Source organism: Microcaecilia unicolor, chromosome 6 (assembly GCF_901765095.1).
Source record: "Microcaecilia unicolor chromosome 6, aMicUni1.1, whole genome shotgun sequence".
Taxonomy (NCBI): domain Eukaryota; kingdom Metazoa; phylum Chordata; class Amphibia; order Gymnophiona; family Siphonopidae; genus Microcaecilia; species Microcaecilia unicolor.
Window position 1 is genome coordinate 316,191,293 of NC_044036.1, and position 25,390 is coordinate 316,216,682.

A 25,390-nucleotide genomic window follows, 5' to 3' on the forward strand; every position below is an offset into this window, starting at 1 on the left:
AAGAGTTTTGGAAATAAGCTCTTCAATTACAAATCCCAAACTAAAAGTCAAGTTTGGCAATCTACCCAGCCTGCCAATGAGAAATAACACAAAAGAACACTAACCTTGCCACCTAGGCTCCTCACCGAGGATTTTCTCTATCATGGCATGACTAGCAGCAACTGCAGACTGTCCCTCTATACAGCCATCTACACCTGTCTGGCCATTCTGCAACGCTTCCATGGCCTGGAGCTCCCTTTCAGAAAGAGAACAAGGAAATGGGAAAATACAGATCACAATCTACCCCAAGTATGTATGGACCATCAGTAGTTTGTCTCCATTATTCTAATATATTATATAACTTATTATATAATATATATCAGGACTGTGGGGTCCTGAGCCAACTTTTGCTTTGGTCCCTCCCCCCCTCACAACAGTGCTTATCACCCCCTCCTCACCCTGACACTCCCCCACATCAGTTTCCTACTAGCCAGTCAACCCACCTGTATAACCTGATTCTCTCCAGGGATCCTGGAGGGTGACGGACAGGATCAATCTCCACTCACTATTACCCTAGCGACCTGTTTTCTTCAAAATGGCACCACTAAAGAGTTCAAGCTGCCATATTTTAAAAAAGCCCTTATATGGCAGCTTGAAAACCCCGCCTCCCCAGCAATAGTACTGTAGGACTGTCACTAGGGATCGGAAGTACCATTTTGAAGAAGTCTCTAGAACATCAATATACTTACTGAGAAACCAAACAAGTCAGATTACTAAACATCCCTACATAGAATTTCCATGCTATCAGAATACCTGGACTCAGTCACACACTTAAAACATATATAGACCACCAGAGAATACAGAATAAGTGACCACAAATTATAAGTAGAAATATATACACAAATTAAACTGAACTTCCAAGAAGCCACACTCTGCATCTTGTACAACACCAGAGAAATAGGAACTGAAGCTCCCTCTGTACTGTGCAAAATATAAAATTAGTAGATTTAAATTCCAAAAATCAGCATATTTAAACCACCAAATTGAAAATAACTTTTCTACCTTGGTTGTCTGGCAATATCGTTTTGTGATCATGTTGATCACAGTCTCTAGTTTCTGTTGTCCTGTCTTCTCTTAATGCTACTTCCAGTGTCTCCAGTCCATCTGATACACATTGTCTCCCCTCATATCTTCCTTACTTTCTCTCCTATATCCATCTCGGACATCGATCACCTCACAACTTGCTTCCATTTACATTTTCTCTCTCTCTATCTGCTAAGATATCACTCCTCTTCCTTACCATCCACTCCTCAACCCCCCCCCCCCTTATTTTTTTTACTGCATCTACCTATAGCTTTGCATCTCTTTCTGCCATGAGACACTAAGTGGCGTCACAGACAGGATTTCCTTACCTAGTCCACCATCTTTAGTAAGGATCCTACTTGTGTTAGAATTCTGTTTTAGTATTTGGTGAGAGTTGTGTTCTGTATAAGATCCTTGTCTTGCATATCCTGACAAGAATCTTACTGAAAGTGTTCTGTGCAAGCTTTGCTTTAGCAGGTCTAGTTAGTTCTCTGCTGTGTGGCAGTCTGTGAGGCCTTTGGTTCTATGCAGCACACCAGAGAACGAGCAGAGATGAGCACCGACTGGGAAAAGGAGTTTGAAGCCCTGAAGGAGCTGTACCTGGAACAAGCAGCGGCCTTGAAGGAAGAAAAAGAGGCTCAGCAGGAATCCTGTTGTTTGGCTAGGACGATTATAGAAAAGTTCAGCCAGATGCCACAAGCGCCTGCCCCAGCTCAAATCCTCGCTCTCTACATACCGAGAGACAAATGGATACCCGATTTCAGTGGCCATCAGCAGAAGGCTGGCAACCTCTCAGTGGAAGAGTGGACTGAGAAGACCAGATCTGCCCTGAAGGACTCGAGAGTTCCCCCTGAAGATCAGTGGGATGTAGTTCTTGATCATCTGAAGGGACCCGCCTATGATGTGATGAAGCTGTACCATCCCCAAGACAGAGGAGATATAGCAGCCCTATTCAAGAGACTGGGTGAAGAGTTCGGAGACAAAGTCCCTCTCAGTGTGAGGCTGCGAGAGTTCTATGCACGAAGACGTCTGAGTGTTGTCTGCGGGAGAAAGCTTCCAAAATCCTGAACAGGAAAGCTACTGCCATAGTGGACGTACAGGAGTCACTCAAAGAGCTTCTCATTGTAGGGTTGAATGATGCGGCCCTAAGGAGAGAAGTCAAGAGGCGGGAAGACGAGTTTGAAGAGCTATCCTACGAAGACCTACTCTCATTGTTAATTAAGTGGTCAGAGGAAGAAGAGAGCATTCCAGTAGAAGGAGATCGTACCCCTGAGCCCCTGTCGAGGAAGAGTGAGGCCAGCATAAAAGCTGCAGTCGGAGAACCAGATGTGTTGACTGAAGCCGTACAGCAGCTGTGTGCTGTTGCTGAGAGATTGGGTAAAGGCCTGGAGCAGAGATAACAGGAACTTATGCAAGACATGTGTCAACTGATGGAAAGTCAAAACAGGCCATACCAGGGTGACAGAGCTCCACCAAAAAGAACCCACCCAGGCAGAATGAGAGGGGACAGCTTATCTGTTATCGTTGTCAAGAACCTTTCAGCAACTTCCTCCTCCTCTGTGTCCAGCATCTCTCCCTCTCTGTACAGATTTTATGCAATGAGACCATGTGCTAAAATAACATATTTTGTGATAAAATAACTCATCTTAACAGTAGTCTACGTTGATAACTTCCCCCCTTAAAGTCTTCCCTCTTTTGCTCTCTCTCCTTGTCCACCCCTGTGCCCAGTATTCCTATCTCTCTTGCTATCCCTTCCTTGTGTCGAACATCTGCCCTCCTTTCTCCCTTCCCGTGCCCAGCATCTGCCCTCCTCCTTCTCTCTTCCTGTGTCCAACATTTGCCCTCCTCTTTCTTTCCTCCTGTGTCCAACATCTTCTCTGTCTCTCAATTCCCACCCCCCATGTCCAGCATCTGCACTCTTGCCCTATCTTCTCAATGTTCAGCATATCCTATCTATTTTTCTATGCCCCGTGTCTAATATTTTCCCTCCATCTCTCTGTTTCCCTCTACGTCCAGTCATCTCTCCTCTATCTTCTTTTATTCCATCTCCATATGCTCCCTGTATCCATCTCCCCTCCATCTATGTGCCCCATCTCCTTTGCTCCTCTGTTCAAAATCTCCCTATGACCCCTCATGTTCAACATCAATCCTCCATCTTCATATGCCCCCCCACCTGTCCTGTATCTTCCTATATCGTCCTATGTCCAGAATTGTTTCACTATCTCCCAATTCCCACCTCCCATGTGTCCACTATAGACCTGCTGACATTCTGTTCTTCTTTGGGCCATTCAGTCTTTTTTTTTTTTTTTGAGGTTGCTCCTTTCCATTGGAACTCTTTGCCTTTGGATATCCATGATGAGTTGTTCTATCTGCATTTTCAAACTTTTGTCAAGTCACTTCTTTTCTCCCAGGCATTTGCAGACTAAGCAAGGACCTACCTGTTAGCAGTGGCACTCAAAATGCTACCTAATTAACCTCTCTCTTTTTTTCTTCTGTTTATTGTAGTTCCTTTCCGTTTCTGATTCAGACTGCTTTGTTTTTTTTGAAAGGTGGCATATAAATATTTGAATAAACATGAATACTATTTGCACTCTCTCTCCTGATCTCTTCCCATATCCAGAATCTGCTCTCTTTTCTCATCTCTCCCCATGTCCAGCTTTTCTTTATTTCCCTGTGTTCAATATCTTCCCTAGGAGTAGCCTAGTGGTTAGTGCAGTGGACTTTGATCCTGGGGAACTGAGTTTGATTCCCACTGCAGCTCCTTATTTATTTATTTTATTGCATTTGTATCCCACATTTTCCCACCTATTTGCAGGCTCAATGTGGCAAGTCATTTAACCCTCCATTGCCCCTGGTACAAAATAAATACCTGAATACATGTAAACCGCTTTGAATGTAGTTGCAAAAACCTCAGAAAGGTGGTATATCAAGTCCCATTTCCCTTTCCCTTCCCTATGTCCTCATCAATTCCAACATCTCCATTTACCACCCCCCTCCCATTTTCATCCAGCATCAGCCTTCTATGCACCTTTGATTCCCCTCCCAACATGTCCAACACCTCTCTTTGGTCTCCCTATGTTCCCCTCATGTCCAGCATCTTCCCTCTCTCCAACCTCATGCTTGGGTCAGGTAAACCTCCCTCTCACTCAAGGCCCCCTCCCCCTCACTCTGGCCATTTCCCCAGTGTACCTCTCAAAGAGTGTTTCCCCTTCCCAGCACTAATAGTGTTTCATAAGAGGCTGCTTATGTCAGTATCAGAGTCTTTCTTCTGCCACCCCCCTGCAGAAACAGGATGTTACATCAAAGGAGGCGGAACACGAAAGAAGACTCTAGTGTCGGCACAGGCAGCCTCTTGTGAAATGCTGCTGCTGGGAATGTGTTGAGAGGTACACCGGGAAATGGCCAGATCGCCGGGGGGGGGGGGGGTGAGAAAGAGGGAGAGAGAGTGGGGGGTAAGATTACTGGACCTGGAGACAAAGATGCAATAGGCCACGACAGCAGGGGGATTTGGCCACTGCGAGAGACCAGGTGAAGCAGGCTTTCAGCGTCCTTCAGGCTTGGCGCCCTGAGCCAGTGCTCAACTGGTCCATGCTTTGAGCCGGCCCTGTAATTTTTAATGATGCAAACAAATGTGTTACTTATTCTCTAATATAAAAGCAACACATTCACAACTCACTTCTGAGATGTCATGAATAATCTTGATTGAAATACATTATAAAAACTTCTAAGAGCTAAATGAACAGCCCAGCATAAGGAAATAATTTCAGAGATACCTTTTAAAATTTCCTCTGCTGTACAATAACATTCTTGAGTCAAGTTTATAGCTACACTGATATAGGGTAAAAAAAAGTTCTGTGATCTATGCAATAAACTACAAATTAAGGGCCCTGTTTACTAAACCATGCTATAGGTGCACTAGCATATTTAGCGTGCGCTAATGCTAGAGACATCCACAGGTATATACTGGTGTCTCTAGTGCTAGTGCACGCTAAAAACGCTAGCACGCCTTAGTAAACAGGGTCCTAAGTATACCAAGTGCTATAGGCACAGTTACAGCCATTGAACTACGATGTTAGTAGAAATAATCATATTTATTTACGATGCTTTATGCAGAGCAGATTTGATTTTATCATCTATCTGCCTTTTGCCCATGACAGCTATCCCGATTAGGAAGACATTTTCTCTACCACATATGCCACAGAATACATCTGGATTTCTTGCAGGGTGTGATACCTTTTTTTGAACCTGAAAACTATAACAATTATACCAAGATGTGGCCTTGAAAGTTGCTGTATAACTAAGGTCCCTTGTTCAAACATTTCTGTATATATTTTACCATTAGTGTAATAAAGGATATCACAAGCTGCAATGAATCCAGTTTTCTGCACGATAAATACAACTTGGAAAACTCAGCAAACCATCAACCAATAGAAGGGGAAAAGGTATTGCTATGGTAACGGACTGCACGTAAATCATCTTATTAAGGAAACACATTTACAATTACTTTAAGAAGAATTCTTCGGATTTTAGGTGTCTGTCCCTTTATTACATTATATTAAGAGTCCCAAAAAACAGAAAGGCAATCGATCTGCAAATTCCAAGATGGAAATGATAAAAGCAGATCAATAATAGATCGACATTTACTTTTTTTCATGCAAATAGCAATCTCTTTGCATCGCCCGAAACTGGCCGACACTCGTTTTTTCCCAGCGATCATGAGGGGTACTTGTATACGCCATTCTACTAGTTACAAGCATTCTATATACTTGTTTGCCAGTAAAGCCCACAGTATAGCCCCTGAGGCAGCCCTTTTGGGCGAAACACGGCCAGAGTCAGGCAATGCAAAGAGATTGCTATTTGCAAGAATAAAAGTTAATGTATATCTATTATTGATCTGCTTTTATCATTTCCATCTTGGAATTTGCAGATCGATTGCCTTTCTGTTTTTTGGGACTCTTAATGTAATGTAATAAAGGGACAAACACCTAAAATCTGAAGAATTCTTCTTAAAGTAATTGTAAATGTATATCTATTATTGATCTGCTTTTATCATTTACATTACATTAAGACATTTATATCCCACACTCACCTCGAGTTCAGTGTGGCTTACAAAAATTAAGAGACTGAGCAGTACCCAGGAATTACATTACTGAAACAGTAACACAGCTAATTACTAAAAGTGTCTATAACAAAATTCTAAAACAGTTATCTTAAAAAAACAAAAGTCTGAAATAAGTAAGTCTTTAACAACTTATGAAATTGGATATAACGAGCTTGACATCTTTTCAGGTGGGGAAGTTCAATCCACCACTTAGCAGCTTAATAGGAGAATATTGCTGAAAAAATTGTTTTATAAATAAATTTTCCTTGGATTTGGATAATTTAAAATTAGGAAATCCCTAGAAGCTGGATCAGAATTTCTGGTGGCTAGATTAATAAACTGCAACATATAGCTAGGGGCCTATCCTTTCATAATATGAAAAATTAGAAAGCATAACTTTATGTTACAAAGCTTTAATAATATTATCTTAGCATAAATTTCTTGTAGTATCTGATGGCAATAATTTTCTACTACTAATTTTGTGTTGTGGTGTGATGTACCAAAAAAGTGAAACCAAAATGAAACATTATTGAATGGTTCTCAGATAGAACGGCATGACTTGGTGCTTACCTGATGTCATAGACCGGGGAGCGCAGGTCATGTGGACCATGAGCAAAGGCACAGTGGAGGCCATTTTTCGTGCAATTGCCCTTGGAATCAGTCTCATGAATGCATATTCCAGTTTTATAATAGCGCAGGTGGTATCTTCTCTCAGTGTCACCCGTGGTTCTATGCAGAAAGGGGCATCTGAACAGCAGGAAAACCACCAGGTTTCAGGCACATGACTCAAGCAGCTTCTCCTTTCCCACCACAAACATCTTCACATACCCACACCAGACAGCAAAGGTTTGTCTTTGCAGCACGGACCAAGATGGCAGATCACTGTTGTACTACATAGCAGGTGAATGAGCTGGAGTGTGGAAAACTTGGAAGAATTAACATCTCTAGTTGCATGCTGAGTGCTGAAGCATATTCTTAGATCTTTTTCAAATGCATCTGAGGCCCTCTATGTGCACAGTGGTGTTCTAAGCTGGAAAAAAACTGTACTTCAACTTCTACTAGATATGTCAATTCAAGGGCAATTTTCAAGGTGATTTCCATAGGTAAAAGTATTTTACCTGCACAAAATTGGTGGTCTGAAAATTGCCCATCCTCTGTAAAGTTACAAAGGTATGTGTAGTTTCACAATGGACACACTTTTATCCACATTTAGGTGGGATGCTCCCAGGGACGGGAATTGCAACAATGCACATACTTTGTATTTTCAAAAGTATGTGAGTTGTTTAGATTGCAATAACTACCTGCATAAAAAGGGATGTACAGCTGCATGCAGGTACTTCTTAGTCCAGAGGTTCTCGGTCAGTGGGGTTTTCATATTATCTCTAACAAATATTCATGAAACAGATTTGCATGCAATGGAGGCAGTGATTGGAAATGTCTTTCATGCATATTTATTGTGGATATCCTGAAAACCCAAATGGCTGGGGATTCTCCAGGAAAGATTTAGGAATCTTTATCTTAAACAACTTTCATAGCAAACATACACATAGATTTTTACCTGAAAATTAGTGCAAAGACCAAAGGTGATAAGTAGTACCTGCAGTTTGACAATTGGCCTCTATGTTCTGAAAACACTGTCTGGAATACATCTGAAAATGCAGGTTACAGAATACACACTACTTACTCATCTCCTTCAGGGCAGAGTCCTGTGGTCTCATCATATTTGGTACAGTAGATGTCAGGACTATAGTTAAAAGTACCATCACGACGGCGAACAGATCTCCGGCGACGCTGGTTAACAAAGTGCCAATGGAAACAGGTATAGGGCCGGTGCTGGGAGCATTTGTGCTGTACAAAAAGGGGACACTGCTCTGTTCGGAACTCCTTCAGGTACCTGCAGAAAGAAAAGTAAAATGTAGATTATAGTGTAAAGCCCATCACCAAATAAATCAAAAAATGCTACAAGTTCATTTCCATTCCACGTACGGTGCCCATGGACCCAGATGCAGTTACAAGGAGACATGGAGCAGGAGTAGTGGATTTCAGCTCTTTTAGAGGGGCATTTTCGAATGGCGCCCAAGTGGGCGGGGCCAACTGTATTTTCGAAACGAGATGAGCGTCCATCTTTTGTTTCGAAAATACAGTTGGGGGCGCCCAAATCTCAACATTTGGTTCAAATGCTGTGATCGCTGGCTGTAGAGATGGCCGCCCTCGGTTTTCAGCCATAATGGAAACCGAGGGCGCCCATCTCAAAAAGGAACAAGTCCAAGGCATTTGTTTGTGAGAGGGGCCAGGATTCGTAGTGCACTGGTCCCCCTCACATACCAGGACACCAACCGGGCACCCTAGGGGACACTTCTACAAATTAACAAAAAAAATAAAAATTGCTCCCAGGTACATAGCCCCCCTTACCTTGGGTGCTGAGCCCCCCCAAAAACCCACTCCCCACAACTATACACCACTACTATAGCCCTAAGGGGTGAAGGAGGACACTCACATGTGAGCACAGTGGGTTTCTGGGGGGTTTTGAAGGGCTCCCATTTTCCACCACAAGTGTAACAGGTAGGGGGGGGGGGCTGGGTCCGCCTGCCTGAGGTGTACTGCACCCACTAAAACTGCTCCAGGGACCTGCATACTGCTGCGATGGACCGGAGTATGACATTTGAGGGTGGCATAGAGGCTGGCAAAAAAAGTTCTTAAAGTTGTTTTTTTTTTAGGGTGGGAGGGGGTTAGTGACCACTGGGGGAGTCAGGGGAGGTCATCCCCGATTCCCTCTGTTGGTCATCTGGGCAGTTTGGGCACTTTTTTGTGACTTGGACCTAAAAAAAAAAAGGGACCAAAAAAAGCGGACCAAATTCTCGCCAGGGACGCCCATTTTTTTCCATTATCGACCAAAGCCGGCCATCTCTTAACCACGCCCCTGTTCCGCCTTCACTACCGTTCTGACACGCCCCCAGGAACTGCGGCCGTCCCAGCGATGGAAAGCAGTTGGGGATGCCCAAAATCGGCTTTCGATTATGTCGATTCTTGCGCCCGAGAGAAGGGCGCCGATCTCCGGATTTGTGTCAAAACATGGGCGTCCTTCTCTTTTGAAAATGAGCTGGACAGTATGTTAACATAGCCTCTGAGTAATCCCTGCTGCTACCAAAATGATTGTGATATTATACAGTATTATAACTTCAGTGATTGATCCGTTCCATGAGAGTGCAGATGGACTGCCACCACTACCATCACCTTGCAAAGGTGTGACGTACCATTGCCAGTCCGAAAGGTAGTGCTCGAAACTGGAAGTACCTGCCCAGAAAGCAAAAGTAAAGAAATCGTTTCTAAGAGGAATGTGGAGATATGTCTTTGCCAAGCCTACGGAAGTTAAAAACTTGCCCAGATGAACCAAACCTATGACCAAGTACAAGGTCTCCATTATGAAACAAGGAACCTTGAGGGCTGCATTGACTCCCTTGATGTTGAGGATGGGCCTGTAGTAACCTCCCTTTTTTGGCACCACAAAATAAATAAGCATCCCCATCCCTCCTCTGTGGGAGGGATAGTTTTCACACACTCTCTGAAATTGGCTGAGCCAGGTTGAAAGCATAAACATGGCTGATCACTTATAGAACCCACTGGTCAAAGGTGATGAAAGCATACCTGTGGCTGATGAGGGAGAGATGTTTTCCCAACTGCACTGAAGGTCCTGGCACACTCTCATTCAAGACCCCAGGAAGCCACTGTGGGGCTGGTATCACCAGTATCCTTAGGCCTGAAAAATAACCTATTAGAGGCCAAGGGGCCTCCCTGGAGTGAGCCTTGCCCATCCCAAAGCTGGATGACCCCTTCTGGCAATCCTCCAGGAGCCAAAGAGGTTCAGCCTCACCTCAGTAATCTGCTCAAGCTCCCCTTAGAAGACACATCTACTGCGCAGTGATGAAGCCATAGTCACTTCCAGGCAACTACTACCAAGGCCACAGGCCTAGAAGAAATACACACCAAGACATAAAGGACATCTGCCAAAAATGCGTCCATAGACTACAAGTGTGCCACCTCTGGCGATTTGGGGAAACTGCTGCAACCATCACAACAGGGCCTTGGTGACACACAGATAGCCTGCACAATTGTAGCCGCGGTCTGCTTCAGGAGATGCCTCACCTTCTCAAGGGACTCCTTTAGGGTCGAACCCCTTTGTAATGGGATGAAGGTCTTCTTGGTGACTGCCCTACATCAAGGCAAGTTCCTTGGGCACCCACCAGTACCTGTCTAACTCCTCTGATGGGAGTGGGAAGAGTCTGTCCAGGACTTTAGTCCCCCTGACAGCCTCATCTGGGTACTCCCAGTCTGTCAGCAGCATGCACTAAATTGCTTTGTGGAGAAAGAACAACTTAGGATGATCCGCAAGGCCCTCCAGAAGAGGATCCCCCTCTTCTGCCTCTGAAGCTGAAACTGTGGACAAGCAAATAGCCTCTGTAACTGAATCCATCAAGTTCAGGGGCTCCTTATGTCAAAGAAGGCGAATGATAGGAGAACGATCCTCCTCCCTTATGGAAGGCTCAGGCTCTGAGCCTCCATTCAAGGCTGGGTCTCCAGGAGAGGGGAGTCTGAGAGAGGCCCCCAGCCTCACTGGCCACAAAGCTTAGCTCCTCGTGGGGTATGTCTGGCCTGGGATGCTTGGCTCCTCTATGCTGGAACCCTCAAGGCTGAGTCCAAGGTGGAGTGGCTCTTTTCCACTCTGACCTATCCTAGAAGATTCACAATCCCTGGCCAGGGCCTCCTTCACAAGCATGGAAAACTGCTAAATCCAATCTGCCCTCAGGGCCCCCTAAGGGAGCTCCCACAGGCCCTGACACTGAACAAGGGTGGACAGCCTCAATCCTGTATCCCCCACCAGCAGCAGCACCCTACTGAGACTGCAACACAAAGACAGGGATACTGGGGTTAAAATGGTGGTCGTTCTTACCAAACTTCATACAACCATAGGTTTCACAGGAAATACAATAAGTACTTCTAACCCACAAGGTTCCAGGAAAACTATAATTATGTCTAATAGTTGTATATTGATAATACATTATTGGAATGATTTATTAAAAGGTAAGTTGTACGAGCCCTTCTAAAAGAATTATAATAAGTGAGTTTCCTAATACTCAACGGTAAAGAAATCCACCAGCAAGCTCATTTTCGAAAAAAGAGGACGTCCATCTTTCGACATAAATCGGAAGATGGACGTCCATCTCCCAGAGACGTCCAAATCGGTATAATCAAAACCCAATTTTGGATGTCTCCAACTGCAGTCCATCGCAAAGACGTCCAAATTTCAAGGGGGCATGTAGGAGGCATAGTGAAGGCGGGACTTGGGCGTGCCTAACACTTGGATGTCTTTGACCCATAATCGAAAAAAGCAAGGACGTCCATGACGAGCACTTGGACGTGTTTTTTTTTTACGAATAAGGCACAAAAAGGTGCCCGAAATGACCAGATGACCACTGGAGGGAATCGGGGATGACCTCCCATTACTCCCCCAGTGGTCAATAACCCCCCTCACACCCTCTGTTGATCTGGTCGTGAGCCCTTGAGCCCAGGCCGAGGCCTAGTATAGGGTTTAGGCCGAGGCCTAGTATAGGGTTTTGGCCAAGGCCTAGGGTAGACCAAACAGGCACTATGCACTACCCCAGCCACCAAATCCCACACACACACAATAACCAAGTAGGAGATAGAGCATTCAGGCGGGCCTCATGGCCAATTGGGAACCCACTTGCACACAGTCCAAGCGTGCGGGCCTCATAGGAACCGAGTCATACACTGGGAAGGGAGAAAGAACAAGGGGTCCCCAAAGGGACAGGAGCACCTGCAACGCACACAGCACTAGTGAACAACGTAAGGGAAAAAGGACTGACAGACGTTCCTATAGGAAACACAAGGATAAAGGAAGCCACACAAGAGAACACTCTAGGCTGTACCATACAGCACACAAGGGAAAGGGAAAGCCACCTAAGAATACACAATGCTTAACCTCACAACAAACAGGGATAAAGGGAACTGCTATATAGGAATACACAAGGCTGTGCCACACAGCACTCAAACGTAAAGGGAATCCACACACAAGAATGCACAAGGCTGACCTCACAACATACAGGGATAAAGGGAAAGGTAAGCAAACAGAGAATGTTGCCTTAACACACACAGATCAGATAAGGAGCAGCGCTCACCAGAAACAGGAGACAGACACAGCCAAGAAGGAATAAAAGCAGGCTAAAGGAAAAGACAGCTTCAAAACACAACCTGCCAGAAGAAGGACTTACACGGCAAAGGGTTAACAGAGAGGAAAGGGAAACTTAAACAAACCAACAAACTGGAAGGATACAAGGGACAAGCTTACCACAAACAATACAACACCAGCCAAGCAGAGAATAGACCCAGGTGCAGTGTACTGAGGCAATCAAGCACACGCTGAGAACACCCAGCACTCACACAGAATCTACAAGCTACAAGGAGAGAAAGCAAATCTCCAATGTAAACACAGTGTGCACTTGCACAAACAGAGAGAGAGGAAAGCTGGCTTCAGCTGACAGCAATCAAACGCTAAAGCAAGAGAGGTAAGGAGAAGTAGGCTTAAGTAGATCAGGCTTCTGACATCTGCTGCTTCAGCCGTCAGCTCAGCCCCTGACAAGCCAATCAGAAGCGAGTCCCAAACATTCCTCTGCCGGTCTAGCAGAATCATAACACCCTCAAAAAAACATCTTATGCCAGCCTCAGATGTCATACTCAGGTCCATGACAGCGAATGCAGGTCCCAGGAGCAGTTTTTGTGGGTACTGCAGGGCACTTCAGACAGGCGGACCCAGGCCCATACCCCCCCCCCCCACCTGTTACATTTGTGGAGGAAACAGCGAGCTCTCCAAAACCCACTGTACCCACATCTAGGTGCCCCCCTTCACCCGTAAGGGCTATGGTAGTGGTGTACAGTTGTGGGTAGTGGGGGTTTTTTTTTGGGGGGGGGGGGGTTGGGGGGCTCAGCACACAAGGTAATGGAGCTACGTTTCTGGGAGCATTTAATGAAGTCCAGTGCAGTGCCCCCTAGGGTGCTCGGTTGGTGTCCTGGCATGTCAGGGGGACCAGTGCACTACAAATACTGGCTCCTCCCACGTCCAAATAGCTTGCATTTGGATGTTTTTGACATGGACGTCTTTGGTTTCGAAAATCGCCGAAAGTGAAAGACGTCAATGTCTAGGGACGTCCAAATCTAGGGACATCCAAATCTAAGGACGTCCTTGGATTTGGATGTCTCTGACGGTATTTTTGAAACGAAAGATGGACGTCCATCTTTTTTCAAAAATACAGTTTTCCACATCCCCGGATTTCGATGTTATGCAAAGACGTCCAAATCAAAACTTGGATGTTTCTTTCGAAAATGCCCCTCCAGGTAAACTGGAATGAAAACAAACCATTGAATACTATTTTACGGACTACTGGATATTGTAACAATAAAGGAAGCCTATCGGAAAGAACCCTATTCTTGTACGTAGGATTAACAAGACTTATCAAATACTCTGGAGAGAAAACTGTGTAGAATAAGAAAAGTCAAGGTGCACATTTTAAAAATAACGTGGGCCTTAACCATGCCAATGCATGCTCAGCAGCAAAGGAGAAGCGATTCAAACCTGCATGATGAATATATCAACCAAGCCACTGCATTCTGCAGCGTCTGCAGTTTTTTAATTAATCCTTGTTAGTCCTATGAATATAGTATTACAATAATCAATATGAGATAACAGTATTGTTTGGGCGACAAGTCAAAAGGCTGTGAAGTTAAGAGTAGACCTAATCTTTTTCAATTTTCTCATTACTTATCACTGATTTGATATATGGTTTGAATGTGAGATTTTCGCCAAAAATTACACCAAGGGCCCTGTTTACTAAGCAGCGCCAAGGGCACCTTAGCATTTTTAGTGCGTGTTAATGATTAGCATGTGCTAAACGCTCTTGCCCATAGGAACATATGGGCAACTGTAGCATTTTGCACAGGGGCCCAAGAATTTTCAATTGTTTTTCTAAAGAAAACGTAATGTCATTTATCATTAAAGCTTTTTTCAAAGAAAGAGTTTTCTAAAAGATTTTTCATTATTCAATTTTAATTTAAAAACTGCAGTCCATCTAGTAAGAACATCGATTCCCTTCTTGATTTGCTGAGAAATATCAGACTAGTATCCACAAAAGGTATTATAACTGTTACATCACCAGTGTAAATATAGGTTTAAAAAAAAACATGATGTAGAAAGCTAAATAACTAGCTGTGACATTAAAACATTGAATAAAATGGGAGACAGAGGGAGCCCTGTGGGACTCCACATTCTGATATGCATGAGAAATAAAATTTATTAGCCTTTTTAATTTGATAGGATCTATGTTTAAAACAAAACTCTAAACCATTCGAGCACCATACCATCTATGCCATAATAATCCAATAAATTCAGCAAAATTTTGTGATCTACCAGATCGAAGGCAGCTGACACATCAAATTGCATAATTAAGACCCTGTGATCTATTCTTATATCCTGCCTGGCAGCAGACAGCAATGAGGTTGATAAGGTTTCGGTACTGAAATGACTTCTAAATCCCAACTGAGAATTAGGAAAAAACTATAAGGGCCCTGTTTACTAAGGTGTGCTAGCGTAGCGCTTTTAGTGCGTGCTAAAAACGCTAGCGCACCTACAGCGTGGCTTAGTAAATAGGAATTTAAGTCTCCAAAAACTGTTAGTTGCTTTGCCACAATGCTTTCCAAACAGGATTGATGCAATAGGCCAATAATTTGATGTAAAAAAAGTGATAAATTAGGATTTTTTGAAATAGGGGTGAGAATAATTTTCCCACCTCCTTAGGGAATGGCACTGAAGTAAAAATACCTTTAAGACATAGATACAGATATTTTGAAAAAGTACATGTAGCATATTTTAGTAAAAAATTAGGGTTACTATCTAAAACAGTGTGAAGATGCATTTTTTTTTTTCAAAAGACTAATTCAATTGAATTAGGAATGCAAAATGATATCCAATTTCTGTCAGATATTATTCCTTCAAAATGATCCTTATTATAATTAAGAAAAGCTGATGGAATCATTGAATGTTGCTTTAAAGGAAATCTGACTTTCTCTATTTTAGTTTTGAAAACGTTGTTAAATCATCTGAGGAAGGAGTGGAATTATTTTATTTATTACATTTGTATCCCATATTTTCCCACCTATTTGCAGGCTCAATGTGGTTTACATAGTACCATAAAGGCGATCGCCAATTCCGGTATGAACAATTACAAAGTGATGCAGTGGTAGAATAAGGTTCATGTATAAGAGACACAATAGGGAATTGTAGAGAGGAAGAGTTGTGTTATGTCCATTACACTCTTTGATTGTGTTGCAGGGTTCAGGCAATTTAGGTTGGGTCGGTAGGGTATGGCTTTTTTGAACAGTTAGTTTTTAGTGACTTCCGGAAGTTTAGGTGCTCATAAGTTGTTTTCACGGCTTTTGGTAATGCGTTCCACAGTTGTGTACTTATGTAGGAAAAGCTGGATGCATAAGTTGATTTGTATTTGAGTCCTTTGCAGTTTGGGTAGTGGAGATTTAGGTATGTTCGTGATGATCTTCTTGTGTTTTCTTCTAATAGGTCTGATGGTTAACCAATTGATGCAACTTCTTTGTATCCAACTTCTTATCTCCAAATATCGACGTAAAATATGCTTATTTTGACTAAGATGTCACTTATTTATTGCCCTTCTCCAAATATTCTTGTCTTGATCTATGTATTTTATGCCATTTTCTCTCTAGTGTCCACACTTCCTTTTTAAAACAAGTAATTGTCTGGGTCTGTGATCTCGTTTTTCATTTAGAGGGGCAATTTCATCAAGAATCTTGTTATAATCTGACTTCAATTTACTATGTATGTATGTATTTATTAGGATTTACTTACTGCCTTTTTGAAGGAATTCACTCAAAGCGGTGTACAGCAAGAATAGTAAAGAACAGTCTCCTGTTTTCAACAGGGTTTTCAATATTGTATCCACTGAAAGGCTGAATATGGACCAGCAGCTGACTGCCCAGCATCCCACACCTTCCCCAGCAGCTGAATCCACTGTACTGCTTCCTTTCCTTCCTGCACAACGCAGCCTGGGACTCACCAAATTCTCACCAGTCCCCCTAGCTCTTCCAGATGTGGACTATTCTTAAAGTTCCCTTATTTTTCTTTCTTTCTTGGTTTTGGGCTGTGTAGGCAAACTCCAAATTCTACTGGAGGAAGGTTGATAGACTGAATCCCAGGAGCAAGGCCATTAGGCTCAACCACAGAGTCACACATGAAACTGTCTTGAAGTATGTCCAACATAAATCTTCTTACAGGTACAATAAACTACAAATGTAGTAGACAATTAGTGGTATCAAGCAACTTATAGACTTTTCCAGATTGGTGATCTGAAAAAGTAGAGAAAACCTCCATAGTTCTACACATTTGATAGCCCCCACAGATGTTATGACCTCTTACAGTGACATCTTCCCCTGTTGGAGAAAGAAATACAGGTAGAAATGAAGGACTCAAATTTTCTTTTAAATTCTTACCCTTCTAAGTACTACTATGCTTGTAGTTTACAGTATCCAATGTCCCTGTAAGATTTATGTTGGACAAACTTCAAGGCAGTTAAATGTGTGGCTCAGAGAACATAAAAGTACAATCCATATTCAAAAAATTACCTCCCTTTTAGCAATGCATTGCATAAAAACAAATCATGATTTTGAATCTTTGCGCTGTATAGTACTACAGTGCAAGACAACATCTCAGAGGAGCGGTGATAGATGTCAGATGTTATTATAATTAGAACGCTGGATTTTTAGGTTGAACACCTTGGAACCACATGGACTGAATTCTAAAATCGAATGGTGTAATTTTTTCTGATTTCTGCATCTTTATTAATATATGATTCACTCTGACAGGCTGTGCCATAGAATGGTGTCTGACATCACAGTATATTTCAGGGCCATTTTAATTTTTTGAGAAAGTCTTCAGATTTCACAGCTGAGTATCTGGAGTGTGATGGGTAAAGAATGTTTAAAAATATTTTTGTTTTGTGTTGTGCACATTGTTGATTTTTATCTGTGCTCTGATCCTTGTTTTTATTTCAGCTATTTTCCACAGATCCTGAGGCAGGCAGTCGAAACGCTGGCCACCGTCGATCGTAGAGTAAATGCAGGAGGCATTTCAGCACATTGAAGTAAGGTTTTGAGTGCACATTTGATATTTTTGATTACAAATATTTTGTTGCAAAGGAAGTTTTTTCAGCCAATGATGACAGCAAGAAATTAATAATGGTAAGAAAGAATGTTTTATGTTGGAGTCTGTTGAGGCTTTTGCCTCCTATTGCATACATATTATGAGTCATTTTCCTCCTGTTGCATATATACTATGAGGCTTTAAACCTTTAATATAAGATCTTGATCTATATTCATATGTTAGAGGGATTCATGTAACTGCTGGATAGAGATTTGCTGGTATCAAAAATGGTTTTCAAGGGTGATGTGGAGGAACTGAAAGAAATCTAGGTGAACCTGGAAAACATACTGAACCAAATCAACAAATTAAAGAGTAGTAAATCACCTGGACTGGATGGCATGCACCCTAGGGCTGGGGTAGGCAACTCCAGTCCTCGAGAGCCGCGGGCAGGTCAGGTTTTCAGGATATCCACAATGAATATGCAGGAGATAGATTTGCAAGCACTGAAAGTACTCAAGCATGTAATTGCTGTTAGTAATCTGTAACCTGGTCGTTAAAATCGTCTGTACTACTTGAAGATTGGAGGGTGGTCAATGTAACACCGATTTTTAAAAAGGGTTCCGGGGTAATCTGGAAAATTACAGACTGGTAAGCCTGACATCAGTACCAGGAAAAATAGTGGAAACTATTATAAAGAATAAAATAACAGAATACAAAGATATACATGGTTTAATGGGACAGATTCAGCATGGATTCAGCCAAAGGAAATCTTGTCTCACCAATTTGCTTCATTTCTTTGAAGGCGTGAATAAACATGTGGATAAAGAGAGCCGACTGATGTTTATCTAGATTTTCAGAAAGCATTTGACAAAGTTCCTCATGAAACACTCCTGAGAAAAAGAGTCAATGGATAGGAGGCCCTGAGTTCCTCCTCTATCTCCAACTTAAATGAGATGGCCAAAGCCATCTTCTTTCAAAATCTATGAATGAGAGACTCTGAAGTGGAGATTTATGCCTCTCTTGAGGTGGAGAGGGGTCAGAAGGGACTAATTATAACTCCTTGTCTGGGAAGTAATGTGGATCTTCATCTGACTCCCATGAGTGGTCTGACTTCTCGCAATACTCCTGATGGGTAAAGCGATTCTGTGCCTGCCCAAGCTCAGTAGTACCATGCCCCAAATGGTGCCAAGATACAGCCCTACTCTCACACTCTGGGGAAGCTTCCTCCCCTGATGTAGAAAGCTATACCACATGGGTTGATGTTGACACTTGTTGAGGCACTGATGTCGAAGACCACTCCACATGCAGATTTGGGACTTCAGGAAGGAGCTGAGGCTGAGCTCCAGCTGGCACAGGAGTTCTCAATGCCGGAGCAGCGTGTAGCTGAAACATCTGCACTAGCTCCTCCCTGAGCATGTACCACTCCTCGAGGGCAGGCAAGAGCAAAGGCAGGGGAGCTGGTTCAGAGTCAGCCTGAGAAAGAGCCGGTGTCAAACTGGAAACAGGAATCTGGCTGTCCGAAGACTGGTGCACCACCACCTCCTCTGAAGAAGGGGAGCTATCCTCTCAGTGCTGGCTCTTTTCGGGTACCTGCACTGCTGATGCCCCGGTGAGCCTGGCACGGTACTTTGAAGGGGACTGATGCTTGTGCTTCTTTGGCTTCCCTCGACATACAGCACTGCAGTACCTTGGTATCGATGTGGTCGATGTCAAACCCATACGCTTCTTCGCTGTCAGGTCAGATGGTGACCAGTCCCAGGACCTACTATTGGTGCCCAATGTCGAGGGAAGTGGAGACCTCCTTGATGCCAATGCACTTCCAGTGGTAGATGAAGTCTGGGCAGCCATCGAGATTGATGCTTCCAGGCCAAAGTCAATGGATTGGCCTTCGAGGTGCCAAAACGTCTCTTCTGCTGGACCTGATGGGACCTCTGTGTCCTCAGCTACATTTGCGAACAGAGAAAACAAGAACCAGGTTGGTGGTCAGGCCCAAGGCACGCGATGCATCAACTGTGCGGATCCGTGGCAGATATCACCTGATTTCATTGGGTGCAACTTTTGAAGCCTATAGGGGTCTTCCTAAGCATTAAGAAAAGAATTGCGGTCAAATTAAATTCCTCAATCTTTAGCATCAAAAAGTGGTAAGGCTCAAACTCAGGTCAGTGCTCAGGCCTAAATAAGGCCTAAACAGCCATGCGAAAAAAACAAGAAAACTTGAAAAGCCGAAAAACCTAATAAAATAAAGGAGAAAGGTAGTGGAAATAAAGAGATGAAGAAAATGAGAAAAAATTAAGGAAAAGCCCAAATGGGAAGGCACTGAAAAAGCAACTGTTAATATGTGCTGAGAGAGACCACAAAAATGCAACCTCTCAGCTCCGTCTGCTCCAGCTTGTTCCAGTCCGCATGATCCAGCTCATTCTAGTCCGCCAGCTCCTGCTTGTTCCAGCCTGCTCCAATCCTACTACTCTGCTCTCTTCTGCTCCAAACCATTCCAGCTTGTACCAGTCCTGCTGCTGTACTCTCCACCGCACTCACCTGTTCCTGCCTGCCTGCTGCCCAATCACCTGCTCCTGCCTGCTGGGCACTCAACCTGCCTACTAGCCAATCACCTGTTCCTGCCCGCCTGCCTGCTAGCCAATCAATCAGCCTGCCACTTGTCAGCCCTTCAACAACCTGCCACTTTACCAGCCCTTCACCCTCCTGACTGACTGCTCACCCTGAAACCTGCCTGCTTCCCAGTCCATCTTCCTGCCAGCTCATCACTCCCCTGCCCGACTGCTCACCCTCACCTGCCTGTCTCCCAGCCCATCTACCTGCCCCCGTGAACACCTCTGTCACTACTTATGGCCCCCATTCACATTCTATTCCTTGCCCTGTCCCTCCCTAATCTTCCCCCCCCCCCCACAGCTGTATACCACACGAACTCACTGCCCATCCATGTCCTCTCCCGTCCTGCTCACTACTGCAATACCCTACCCACCCCTGTCCCCCACCACCTCACCATCCCTATTGTCCTCCTCCTCCTTCCTAGCTCTCAACACCTCCTTCCTGCCATGAACCCTTCCTCATTCCTCCTAAGCGCATCCCGTCTTCGTCGCCCTACCTCCCCCACCCTTCTCCGCACTCTCTTGCTCCTTCTTCTGCTATCTGCGGGAGACATCAATCCCAACCCAGGTCCCCCACACCTGTCCTCGTCCTCATCTCATCCATGCAAACGTTTCCGCGATATCTCCAATCTCATCTCTATTCCCCTCCTCCGCCCTCCCCTTCTCATGTGCCCTGTGGAATGCCCCGCTCGGTCTGCAACAAACTTTCCTTCACCCACGATCTCTTCATCTCCCATTCCCTTCAACTGCTCGCCCTAACTGAAACCTAGCTCACCCCTGATGACTCTGCCTCAGTCGCGGCCCTATGCCATGGAGGTTATCTCTTCTCCCATTCATCCCGCCCAGTTGGCCGCGGTGGCGGCGGCGGGCTACTACTTTCGCCATCCTGCAGTTTTCAACCTCTCCTCCTACCACAGTCTCACTGCTTCTCATCCTTTGAAGTCCACTCCATCTGTCTATTCTACCCGCTGCCACTAAGAGTTGCAGTCATTTACCGCCCCCCTGATAAGTCCCTCCCTTCCTTCCTTACTGACTTCGATGCCTGGCTCTCCGTTTTTCTTGAGCCCTCATCCCCATCCCTCATTCTTGGTGACTTCAACATACACACTGATAACCCATCCGACCTCATACGCTTCTCAGTTCCTCACTCTAACCTCCTCCTTCGACCTCCAACTGAGCTCCACCACCCCTACTCACCAATCTGGCCACTGTATTGATCTCGTCCTCTCTTCTACCTGCTCACCCTCCAATTTCCGCGCATCAGCTCTTCCTCTCTCTGACCATCACCTGATCACATTCACACTTCATCACCCTCCCCCTCAGTCTCGCCCAACACTAACCACTACTTCCAGGAATCTCCAGGCTGTTGACCCCCCCCCCCCCCCCACCTTATCCTCTAGTATCTCTGATCTCCTCCCTTCCATCATGTCCTCCAAGTCTGTTGACAAGGCTGTCTACACTTACAATTCCACTCTCTTCTATGCTCTAGACACCCTTGCACTGTCCATCTCCCGTCCCACAAGGCGTACCAATCCCCAGCCCTGGCTGACCCCTTGCACCCGATACCTTCGCTCCTGCGCCCGTTCGGCTGAACACCTCTGGAGGAAATCTCGCACCCATACTGATTTCATTCACTACAAATTCATGCTATCCTCCTTCCAGTCCTCCCTATTCCTCGCCAAACAGGACTATTACACCTAATTGACTAATTCCCTCAGCTCTAACCCTCGTCGTCTCTTTGCCACCCTCAACTCCCTCCTCAAAGTGCCCTCCGCTCCCACCCCCCCTCTCTCCCCAATCTCTGGCTGACTTCTTCCGCGACAAGGTCCAAAAGATCAACCTCGAATTCACTACTACTATTAAACATTTCTATAGCGCTACTAGACTTACGCAGCGCTGTACAAATTAACATGAAAAGACAGTCCCTGCTCAACAGAGCTTACAATCTAAATTGGACAGATGGACAGATAGCTAGGGGTGGGGAAATTGCAGTGGTAGGGGTGATAAGTGAGGGTACCAAGCTGTTCAAACTTCTTCTACTAACCTATAAATGTACTCACTCTGCTGCTCCCCAGTATCTCTCCACACTCGTCCTTCCCTACACCCCTTCCCGTGCACTCCGCTCAATGGATAAATCCTTCTTATCTGTTCCCTTCTCCACTACTGCCAACTCCAGACTTCGTGCCTTCTGTTTCGCTGCACCCTACGCCTGGAATAAACTTCCTGAGCCCCTACGTCTTGCCCCATCCTTGGCCACCTTTAAATCTAGACTGAAAGCCCACCTCTTTAACATTGCTTTTGACTCGTAACCACTTGAAACCACTCGCCTCCACCTACCCTCCTCTCTTCCTTCCCGTTCACATTAATTGATTTGATTTGCTTACTTTATTTATTTTTTTGTCTATTAGATTGTAAGCTCTTTGAGCAGGGACTGTCTTTCTTCTATGTTTGTGCAGCGCTGCGTACGCCTTGTAGCGCTATAGAAATGCTAAATAGTAGTAGTAGTAGTAGTAGGGTGTTGAGTAAGAGAGTCATGGTTAGGAGTCGAAAGCAGTAGCAAAGAGGTGGGCTTTAAGCCTAGACTTGAAGACAGCCAGAGACTGAGCCTGACGTACTGGCTCAGGGAGTCTATTCCAGGCATAGGGAGCAGCGAGATAGAAAGAACGGAGCCGGGAGTTAGCAGTGGGGGAGAAGGGGGACGACAGGAGACATTTACCCAGCGAACGGAGTTCACGGGGGCGAGTGTAGGGAGAGATGAGAGTGGAAAGGTACTGAGGAGCTGCGGAGTGGATGCACTTGTAGGTCAAAAGGAGAAGTTTGAACCGTATGCGAAAGCGGAAAGGGAGCCAGTGAAGCGACTTGAGGAGAGGGCTAACGTGAGTATAGCGACTCTGGCGGAAAATAAGACGCGCAGCAGAGTTTTGGACAGATTGAAGAGGAGATAGATGGCTGAGCGGGAGACCAGCGAGAAGCAAATTGCAGTAGTCTAGGCGAGAGGTGATAACGGTGTGGGTAAGGGTTTTGGTAGCGTCCTCGGAGAGGAAAGGGCGAATTTTGTTAATATTATAGAGAAAGAAACGACAGGTTTTGGCAATTTGCTGAATATGAGCAGAGAAGGAGAGAGCGGAGTCAAAGATGACTCCAAGGTTGCGCGCAGACGGGACAGGGAGGATGAGAGTGTTATCTACCGAAATAGAGAACGGGGGAGAGGAGAGGCAGGTTTACCACCAAACTTTCTCCTCCTCCTCTTCATCCTATAACCCATTCCCTCAACCAACCAACCCAGGCCTCCTTCTCCTCTTTTCCTGATATCACCGAAGAGGAAACCGCCCATCTTCTCTCCTCCTCGAAATGCACCACCTGTTCCTCAGACCCCATCCCCACCAACTTACTTAACACCATCTCTCCGACTATCACCCCCCCATCTGTCATATCCTCAACCTCTCTCTCTCCACTGCAACTGTCCCGGACACCTTCAAGCATGCTGTAGTCACACCACTCCTCAAAAAACCATCACTTGACCCTACCTGTCCCTCCATCTACCGCCCCATTTCCCTCCTACCCTTCCTCTCCAAGATACTTGAACGCGCGCCGTTCACAGCCATTGCCTTGATTTTCTCTCCTCTCATGCCATCCTCGATCCGCTTCAATCCGGCTTTCGCCCCCTACACTTGACAGAAACAGCACTATCTAAAGTCTGCAATGACCTGTTCCTCGCCAAATCCAAAGGTCACTACTCCATCCTCATCCTCATCCTCCTCGACCTATCCGCCGCTTTTGACACTGTCAATCACAACTTACTTCTTGACACACTGTCCTCTTTTGGGTTCCAGGGCTCTGTCCTCTCCTGGTTCTCCTCTTATCTCTCCCATCGTACCTTCAGAGTACACTCTCATGGTTCGTCCTCCACCCCCTATCCCGCTCTCTGTTGGAGTTCCTCAGGGATCTGTCCTTGGACCCCTTTCTTTTTTCAATCTACACCTCTTCCCTGGGCTCCCTGATCTCATCTCATGGTTTCCACTATCATCTTTATGCTGACGACACCCAGCTTTATCTCTCCACACCAGACATCACTGCGGAAACCCAGGCCAAAGTATCGGCCTGCTTATCCGACATTGCTGCCTAGATGTCCAACCGCCACCTGAAACTGAACATGGCCAAGACCGAACTTATTGTCTTCCCACCCAAACCCACTTCTCCTCTCCCTTCACTCTCTATCTTAGTTGATAACACTCTCATCATCCCCGTCTCATCTGCCCGCAACCTCGGAGTCATCTTCGACTCCTCCCTCTCGCTCTCTGCGCATATCCAGCAGATAGCCAAGACCTGTCGCTTCTTCCTCTATAACATTAGCAAAATTAGCCCTTTCCTCTCTGAGCACACCACCCGAACTCTCATCCACTCTCTCATTACATCTCGCCTTGACTACTGCAACCTACTCCTCACTGGCCTCCCACTTAGCCATCTATCCCTCCTTCAGTCCGTTCAGAACTCTGCTGCACGTCTTATCTTCTGCCTCGACCGATATACTCATATCACCCCTCTCCTCAAGTCACTTCACTGGCTTCCGATCAGGTACCGCATACAGTTCAAGCTTCTCCTACTAACCTACAAATGCACTCGATCTGCAGCCCATCCTTACCTCTCTACCCTCATCTCCCCTTACGTTCCTACCCGTTACCTCCGCTCTCAAGACCAATCCCTCCTTTCAGTACCCTTCTCCACCACCGCCAACTCCAGGCTCCACCCTTTCTGCCATGCCTCACCCTATGCTTGGAACAAACTCCCTGAGCCCATACGCCAGGCCCCCTCCCTGCCCATCTTCAAATCTTTGCTCAAAGCCCACCTCTTCAATGTCGCCTTCGGCACCTAACCACTACACCTCTACTCAGGAAATCTAGACTACCCCAACTTGACATTTCGTCCTTTAGATTGTAAGCTCCTTTGAGCAGGGACCGTCCTTCTTTGTTAATTTGTACAGTGCTGCGTAACCCTAGTAGCGCTCTAGAAATGTTAAGTAGTAGTAGCTCTGCGGATAAAAACAAACTGAGGAACCTGCGCTCATGAATTGGGAGGAAAGGCACCTGAGCACGTGCGGTGGGACGCTGCTAGCAATTTCTAGTAGCTATACACTAGGCAGCGTCCGCACCGGGCTCCATCGAATGACATCACTCAGATGCGAGAATACCTACAGCCTGTTGTCCTCGGAGAATATTAATTACTTACTGGAAATGTTAAGTAGGAAAATTATTTCCTGTATGTGATCTAAAGTAATAAGTACATTAAAAACTCTAACTTTTTAAATTTCCTCTTTTGAACATGCTCTACTTATGAATGTTAAAGCAAATGTTAAAGTTACATATTACATTTCACAATTCCCAAATAATT

General features: G+C 45.0%; 1 protein-coding gene across 2 annotated transcripts in view; it reads right to left on the reverse strand.

Moving 5' to 3' along the window:
• UNK (unk zinc finger) overlaps nt 1–25,390 on the reverse strand; it is a 121,748-nt gene that overhangs the window by 88,436 nt on the left and 7,922 nt on the right. For both annotated transcript variants that reach the window (XM_030208247.1, XM_030208246.1), the window contains exons 2-4: nt 7,848–8,057; nt 6,734–6,910; nt 105–235 (exon numbers count right to left, since the gene is read on the reverse strand). In XM_030208247.1, coding sequence (XP_030064107.1) covers nt 105–235; nt 6,734–6,910; nt 7,848–8,057 — 518 coding nt within the window. The remainder of the gene's footprint in view (nt 1–104; nt 236–6,733; nt 6,911–7,847; nt 8,058–25,390) is intronic.